Source organism: Branchiostoma belcheri, unplaced genomic scaffold (genome assembly GCF_001625305.1).
Source record: "Branchiostoma belcheri isolate BF01 breed outbred unplaced genomic scaffold, Haploidv18h27 scaffold182, whole genome shotgun sequence".
NCBI lineage: Eukaryota > Metazoa > Chordata > Leptocardii > Amphioxiformes > Branchiostomatidae > Branchiostoma > Branchiostoma belcheri.
Window position 1 is genome coordinate 259,343 of NW_017803291.1, and position 9,070 is coordinate 268,412.

The following is a 9,070-nucleotide window of genomic DNA, read 5'->3' on the forward strand; positions in this document are numbered from 1 at the left end:
GATCTCGTATCTTCTCTATTGGCCATTTCTGAGTACAAGGAATGGATTTGGAATTTTAAAGGTACGTCAGGTATATTTTACGAGCTATCAGGCCACAAATGCCTGTACGTCATAGGTGAATTAGAAAGAAGAAAATGTTACCTTTTGTTTTATCATATCATATCATATCATATAAAGGTATGAAGCGAAAGAAATTAGAAAACATGAGAGCTTGCTAAGCCAATTCTATTAAGAACAAAAAGAATCGACTAAAGCCCATTATTGTTCTGTGGCATATCATCAGAAAACCGAATTAGTAGTATTATTTTGGTGCCGAAGTGTTTGCCGCTTGGGTCATCTAGTTTTTTTGGCGTTTTGGCGACGAGTCACTGCTGTCTGAGTCTGACTCCCTTTTTCGTTTCTGAGATGCAGACCTGAACAACACCCGAGATGCAGACCTGGTACCTGCAGAAACTGGTGTGTCCGATGGAGCATCCTGCTGCTTCTGCTCTGTGCTTTGTTCGGGGCGTTTGGTATACGGGGATATCTTTTCGAACAATTTCTTCACCTGTGAACTCTCAGACACACCTGTTCTACACCAGGTAGCAAAATGCTCGCAATTATTGCTTATCCAGCTATAATCCTTTTCACCAAGTCTTGATTGAGCCCTTTCAACTGTTTCATCGTGCGTAAATCTTTCGGGATCATAATCTATGCGGCGCAACCTCTTTCGCCTTACATCCATGGACAAATCTGCAGTCTGCTGACGTACTTTTCCAATAGGAACGCCCGAGGAGCCATATTTAATTACTTTTACTTCAGTGAGATCAGTTGGATTTTCTTCAACAATCATGTGATGCCGGTATAGGAGAATCCGTCTTTGTACTGAAATGTGGTCCCCCTTCTTTTATTATCTAAATTTTCCACCTGAACTTTCTTGATCGAAATTTTCTGGTCCATTTTTCCTCCAACAATGGGATCCTGATACAAAAAAAAATACATATAACCATACAGAAACGTTATCAGCATGCACATACATTTTGCTGATTCAACATTGATAACTGTAACTGTTATTGTTGTGTCGTTACTAGTACAGATGGAGTAGTCGAGCAACTATATAAATGTTGACTGCAAACAACATACCATGCCTTGATCGGTGCTACGACGTTCATTAGTATTCGACATCGTTTAAGAAAGAACTGTTATCAATGGTTTATTTTGCATTAAAACACAACAACACTGTCCCAAAAATGGCATCCTGGGGCTGAATTGACATTTGGGCATCACATTAATAGTATAAAACGTCATATTAAGAGATTAAAATAGAAATAAACCATTACATAAAATGTATATAAATATTGTCAACGACGTTTTAAGTGCAAATTAAACTATACAAGAATGTGTACTAGTCAACATTCTCTAACTGGTTAAAAAAAAGTCCCGTTCCACTCTGTGCAGAGCATAGGGGTGGTGCCCATCTCCATCTCTGAAGCCCTTGGGCCACATAGTAGCCTGGGGGGCTAGGGGTGCTCGACCTTCCCATACTCTCCAAGTTCTCATAGATACTAAGCCGAGAAAGCAGCATGTACAATTTCTAATGTCTTTGGTATGACCCGGCCGGGATTTGAACTCACGACCTCCCGGTTACAAAGCGAACACTCTACCCGATTGAGCTATTGCACCGGTTAACCAGGTTACACTGACCAAAACTTACATTGAGTAAAAGCTCAACTTCCAGTACAGAACTAGTTAGACAGTAACTACATTCCCCATGCATGCTAAGGTCACTTACCCTTACATAATACAATGTCTGATAGTAGTCTGGGCGTTATTCTTATCAAGCCCACGCAGGATTTTCAGCAAAAGATGTGTAGGCGTCCCCTTACTTTCTTGTTTTTGTTTTGTTTTTGGCTTCGCTCCTAAGACCGACAAAACTCTACAAAGAAGCACAGACCGTTTCAACTTGGTCTTCAGTCGACATTTCTGTAGCGTTCATCTTTCTCATCTACGATTCATTCGGAGTTTGGTCAAAGCTGGTGTGTTGTAGACAGCAGACTGATTTCCTACAGGCTAAAGCCTCACTCAGTACAATACGAAATAGTTCAAATGGCTTTGATTCCGAGATAAAGGAGATAAACATCCAAGCAGATGACACTAGACAAATTTCACACGCAGCACTCAAACTTTCTGTAAGTCAATCATCATCATCATCATCATTCATCCTCCCTAGAGGTGGAGCATACAAAGTTAGTTCGCCACAACTGTCTGTCATACATCACTGAGAAAAGTTCATGTCCCTCCAAGCCAGTTTCAGTTTCAATAAGTTTCTTAACTGTTATGTTTGGCCGTCCAACTCTTCTCTTACAGGTATCAGGGTTCCAGAGTAGAAGCCTACTGGCTGGTTCTTCACTACGTATTACATGACCGGCCAAGCTTAGACGTCGACATTTGACTACAGAAGTTACATTTGGTAGCGAACCGTATAACTGTTCATTAGTAGTGTGTTTCCACCATGGTGTATTGAAAACCACTCGCAACATCTTCGTGTATGTTCCGTTTAGCTTTCTAGAATGTGACATATTCATGACCCATGATTCTGACCCATACAAAAGAATTGTTTCAATACATGCCTTAAACACTTTGATCTTAGTTTGTTTTCTAATGGGCGCTTTCCAAATCTTATGTAATGAGTGAAGAGCACTCCATGCCTGTGCGATCCGCACATCCATGTCATGAACACTATCAGAGTACCCCCCTAAGTATTTGAAATCCGCAACACATTCGATTTCAGTGCCATCAGTGGCAAAAAGTAAACTGTCAGTAGTAGGGTTTAGATGCATGAACTTTGTCTTAGAAGCATTCAAGTATAAACCTATTTTTTTTTATCTTCTCACAAAGTTGAAACTTCATGTCAAAAAAAAATAGGTTTATACTTGAATGTAAGTCAATACAAAGTACAATAGTGCAATATTTTGATTGAAAAAAAAAATCCACGAAATCTTAAGTTTATCTCACGTGGGCGACAAAGTTAAAGAATTTACGGCGTTATTCTCTGAACTGTTCGGATCAAACCGGGACGATAGGCACGGGGGTACACAAGAAGTATTGATGTGCGAACGGTAATGCATTAAACATGTGCTGAAAGGACTAAGAAATCTTATCCGGCATAAATTCGTCTCTGCTTGGACTACACTCTTGAAATCAGACGAATACGAGTGTAAGAAAGGGATTATAAGCGTCGGGAAATCAAACAGGCAAGGGAATCAGCGACAACCTGTTTGATGTAAGGGGCAGAAAAACTACCCTGTAATCGCGTCTACCCCAGAACCACCTGTAGCTGTCGTATCGTCAACAACTCTCAGAATCATGGCAGACGACTTCGCAGCCAACTCTGTACCAGGCGTCAGCACAGACGATTTGTCAAGAGGCAACATGCTGCCAGCAATTCAGAACGTGGCAACTGCGAAGAGTATCTTCAGGCTCCCTGACAGTGATAACAACGACTGCATCCAGCCTTATGCTATTGAATATCAAGATGGCGGTGATGATGATCACGATGACAAGTCTACAAAACATGATAACAACACCTGCATCCAACCGTACGCCGTCGGATATCAAGAGAAAGAGGATAATTACGCTGAAAAATCATCAACATTTCAGACCAGCCCTACTGATGGTGAGGTTCAACCATACGCTGTTGCATACCTACACGAGAATGTTGCTTTGGGGTTGGGAGAAGCTAAAACAGATGAATCCTTTCAGAGATCAGAAGCGGCGACAACCAGCAGCAATGCCATTTCAGTCAACACGGCAGGACAAGACTCATCCGAGGATGATACTGATGCTTTGGCAGGGTATGACAGTAACATACACCAAAACCAACGTCTACTCTGCCCTAATCTGACATACACTCGAAGCAACAGCGTATACAACAGCGAAGAACATGATGACAATAACATACACACAAAACGTAGCATCCAGCCATATGCTGTCAAATACCAAGAAAAAGACGACGAGGACAATAACAAACGCACAAAACGTAATGGCAACCCTTGCATCCAACCATATGCTGTTAGATACCAGACTCAAGACGATAAAGACAATGGAAAACACACAGAACACAAGTGTTCAGCAGTTCTCGTGGAACACACTAGAGAGATCAGCCCTACTGATGTCGATATCCAACCCTACGCTGTTAAATACATGTGTCAGGATGACGTGGCATACATGGCGTCGAGTTCAGAAGAAACGCGAACAAAGGAGTCAACTAACAAAATAAAAAATGTTGCAGACTGCAGCAATGGTTCATCCAGCGATGATACTGACACTTCAGTCTTTGTTGGAGACAACAGAAACCTGCGCCAAGTACGACATCCCCTGAAGACTCTTCATCCAAGTCCAACCTGTGCTCAAAACGTCCTGAATCCTAATCCAACCAACGCCATGATCCCCAATCCGATGTACGCCCAAATCCGGGATCAGAGGAACGCTCAAGGCGCCTTAATCCCCAACCAGATGCACGTGGCTAACGTCCGCCCACAAAGAGCAGACGGTAAGATCTACATTATATGATGTCAAGCTGTTGTACCGACCATTAATGTTTTCTATCTGTCTGATTTTATTACTCCGTGAACAAAAAAAAGGTGGTATAAATGTTGCGTTCGCAGCTAAAACACAGGGTTTCCTTTGTTTATAATCGGCATGTAATTTTATACGTCGTCTGCAAGCATATTGGACTGGCTGCAAAACCCCGTTGTTTTGAATAGCAGAGGGGGGGGGGTCATTTTTCAAAAGCAGACGCTAGGGTGGGTCGTGTTCGCAGCTAAAGGATATGGTTGTGTCCGTTGTATTTTGTGGTGTGCCATTATGTTCGCGATAATGCGCGTTTTCTTCTTTTTAACATACATGTAGCAGTTTTTATTTTGAAGTAAATGCATATTTCAGTAACACCCCTACTTTTACAATCCTGTGGAACAGGCTGTAGGTTAGTAGTTGTCTGGTAGCCGAGGTTCTATAAGCAGACATAAGGTGGTTGTTGTGTATCGTTGCGAGTACGTAAACCTGTATCTGTTGTGATTGTGACTTATGGTTTGCACCATATACTACGATATCTTGTAAAATAAATACGATTTTTCTTACTAGTATGTAGTAAATGAAAGTGGGACTATAATTTCAACACCAGGGACAGCTGTGTTAGTGGGACTGTCGATTCAGCACCAGATACAGATGTGTTTGTGTTAGTAGGACTTTCATTTCAGCACCAGAGACAGCTGTCCCTGTGTTAGTGGGACTGTCATTTCAGCACCAGAGACAGCTGTCCCTGTGTTAGTGGGACTGTCATTTCAGCACCACAGACAGCTGTCCCTGTGTTAGTGGGACTGTCATTTCAGCACCAGAGACAGCTGTCCCTGTGTTAGTGGGACTGTCATTTCAGCACCAGAGACAGCTGTCCCTGTGTTAGTGGGACTGTCATTTCAGCACCAGAGACAGCTATCCCTGTGTTAGTGGGACTGTCATTTCAGCACCAGAGACAGCTATCCCTGTGTTAGTGGGACTGTCATTTCAGCACCAGAGACAGCTATCCCTGTGTTAGTGGGACTGTCATTTAAGCACCAGAGACAGCTGTGCTTGTGTCACTGGGACTGGCATGTCAGCACCAGGGACAGCTGTATTTGTGTTTGAGAGTGAGTTTACACAAGCTCCAGGCCGGGGCAAGTCATATATGCCCCCACTCCGAGGGGGGGGGGGCAAACTTTGTGGCGGGTGGCCGCCAGGAACGCGATTTATCTTTGGTCAGGCTAGATCTTACGTATTTGACCAGGGATTTAGCCATTTTTATTATACGTTTTTACCAGTTGTTAAGTGATTACAGGTAGCCCCAGCCTCCCTTACCCTACCAACTGCCGTATCTTTGATATTGTGTTTAACTATATCCACCACTCTGGAAGATTTGACCAATCTCAATAATGTTATGCTAGGTATTGGTGCGCCAGCCACTTTCATTTTATGTTAATGCTATACTTTATGTCATCTTTATGTTTACATTTGTATTATGTTTTATGAACAGCGGATTTACATAAGCACAACAAGTGCTTCCTATCCAATGCTCAAAAATCCATGTGAATAAAATAAAAAAAAATAAAATAAGTGATCACACACTGTTTAAATACACTATACAGTTCCCAATTTGCAAAATATATAACTTCACGGAGAATTGTCGCCAGTGGGCACTTGTTTTCGTTTGAAACGTTATCTATGCTAAAACACGGGGCAGAACAGTTATGTAAACCACTGGTAACGCTATTCAACACAATTCTTTCCAACGGCACTTTTCCATCCAACTGGAATACGAGCATACTCACACCAATCTTCAAATCAGGTAGCAAGTCCAATGTGGATAATTACCGAGGTATAGCGATGTCAAGTTGTCTGTCAAAACTCTTTACACTCCTTCTGAACAATAGATTACAGAACTTTGTTGAACATAACGGCCTGTTAGCTGACACGCAATTTGGTTTCAGGAAAAAATGCCGAACGTCTGACAATGTTTTTATTCTTAAAGCATTAATAGAAAAATATCTACAAAACTAGAAAGGCCGACATTTGCTTGGGAGCAAATACAGCATATTTCAGTCCATCTCCCTCCCACGCAAAAGTGGACTATTCCAAACTTACCCCAGTGCAAAACTGGCAAAGGTTCTCAAATAAATGAATTAAATGGTAGCTATATGAGAACAAAGATGCAACAACAAATACTTTGAATCTCGAAAGCTTTACTAATCTTATTACAGGTATGCAAAAACTAACAATGATGAGATTTGATACATTTTGAAGGTCTTAGGCACATAAAATTGAATGTGTGGGTCATTACGCACCACTTAGGTGCAATGTGACCTCAGGTAACCCCCAATGGAACACGTGTTCTATGGATGGAACCGGCCATTCTTTAGATAGAACATGGAACGGGTATAGCACTTTCTGCCCTTTTTTTGCTGAAAATAGCCATTAAAGTCCCCCAAATGAGTCATTTGGAAGTGGTGTATGCCAAATATGTGACTGCTATTCTGTAGACACATGTTCAAGGTACCCTTATACCGAATTTCAGATCATTTGGTTGTAAAACCAGGGCTCAGGATCCAAAAATCCATTTTTTGCAAAAAATGCCCCAAAAAACCTTCATAAAAATTTTTCAAAGGCATGTATCAAAAAAAAAGAAAAACGCCTGGAGGTATTGCCCCACTCTACCTCCATGCCAAATTTCAAGTCATTTGGCTGAATGATGGCGGAGTTGAATCCCTCTGACTGTGTGGCAGGAGGAGAAGAAGAAGGAGGAGAAGAAACATGAGGGAACACAATATATTTCATCCATACCATGGTATGGACTGAAATATAATTAACGTCGTGATTCTGTCGTATGCTAACACGACGTCATGTACCGTACCATATTGTCGTGAATCGTGGCCGTGGTCCTTAGAAGTCACGGTTGGGACCGCATTCGTCCAGATAGACAAACACAGACGCACGCACGCACGCACACACACACACACACACACACACACACACACACTCAATTCAGAGATCTTATACCTCCATGAAATATGTTTAGACTCATTTTCCCTCTTTACTTGTACAGTGTCTCCCCCTGCTGTGGTTGAACCGGAGGAGTCGCCCCCTCAGCCGGCAGATGTCGCCTCCCGCCCGCCGGACCCGCTGTACGTCAGGTGGGCAGGGCAGAGGTTCTGGTGCACCAAACGGATCCTCGACTGGCAGAGACAGGCACTGCGTGCGCGGGAGGACCCAGATGCGGCCCTGAAGCCGGTCAGAGAATACGGCGAGGAGTCGGCTGTCTTACAAAACGCTGAAAACGTCGAGATAGGATTGGAAGGACACTACGAGAACGACAAAGAACTTGGACATTACGAGAACGACAAAGAACAACGACATTACGAGAACGACAAAGAACAACGACATTACGAGAACGACAAACAGAAAGAACAACGACATTACGAGAACGACAAAGAACATCGAAAATACGAGAACGACAAAGAACAACGACATTACGAGAACGACAAACAGAAAGTACAACGACATTACGAGAACGACAAAGAACATCGACACTACGAGAACGACAAAGAACAACGACATTACGAGAACGACAAACAGAAAGAACAACGACATTACGAGAACGACAAAAAACAACGACATTACGAGAACGACAAAGAACAACGACACTACGAGAACGACAAAGAACAACGACATTACCAGAACGACGAGGAACACTCGAACTTGTCAACCCACGTTTATGCCGATTTAGACCCCGACTTTCTGGCAGCACAAGATGCGATCCAAAATGTCACAGCTCAGCCGTTCTATGAGATGGACGTCGCCCCTGCGGATGAAGAGCAAGAACAACCGTTTTACAAGATGGACGTTACCGCTGCAAAAGACACGGAGAAACAGGAACAGCCCTTCTACGAGATGAAAGCCGCATCAACGGATGAAAACGAACAGGTTCGGAACACAAAAGTGACCGAGACTTTGGCAGTTGAAGACCGCACGGTGGAAACTCTGGCCGCCACAAGTCAAGAAAAAATGGAGAAGAAACCGCCCGGCTTACTACAGACGGAGAGTCTGGAGAACACAGGGGTGTCGATACAGGCGGGTTCAACACCTGAAGAGGAATTAGAGAGACTTTATGAAAGTAGGAAGACAACGGGTACGTAAACGGTGATTTTTCCAATACTGTTTTGTTGTGAAAAATGTAATTAATATATAATTGTTGGTTAAATCATTTTCTGTCGATTATGTCCTAGGGTGGGAATCCAAAGAAAATACGACGCAAATATAAAACCTAAGAAAACGACTAAAACAGCTTGAAAATAGTAAAACACAGACCTAAACTCTGCCAGGAAAGCAGGTTATATAGACCTTTTTGAATACAATTAAGGGAATTTTGGCACTCATTATATTATGTCGTATTATCTATTGTGTATTTCTTTTTCCCCTCAAAATTTAATTGGAAACAGTTTTGGTCGGCATCTGATAAGCCAAAATTTGTAATTCCGTTTCTTATCATTAATATTGGAAGTTG

At 42.4% G+C, this 9,070-nt stretch overlaps 1 protein-coding gene across 1 annotated transcript; it reads left to right on the forward strand.

Moving 5' to 3' along the window:
- The first annotated feature begins 3,345 nt into the window (after positions 1-3,345).
- Positions 3,346-8,703, forward strand: LOC109467583 (DNA topoisomerase 1-like). The gene is made up of 2 exons (XM_019765602.1): positions 3,346-3,655; positions 7,613-8,703. The coding sequence occupies exons 1-2, from the start codon at positions 3,346-3,348 to the stop codon at positions 8,701-8,703; spliced, it is 1,401 nt and encodes a 466-aa protein (XP_019621161.1).
- The last annotated feature ends 367 nt before the right edge of the window (positions 8,704-9,070 follow it).

What these genes read in the sequence shown, in the direction of transcription:
- LOC109467583 (XM_019765602.1), top strand. Translation starts at nt 3,346, where the DNA reads ATGGCAGACGACTTCGCAGCCAACTCTGTACCAGGCGTCAGCACAGAC. An exon ending in TCAGACCAGCCCTACTGATG is followed by an intron (nt 3,656 to 7,612) that starts GTGAGGTTCAAC and finishes TTACTTGTACAG; the next exon opens with TGTCTCCCCCTGCTGTGGTT.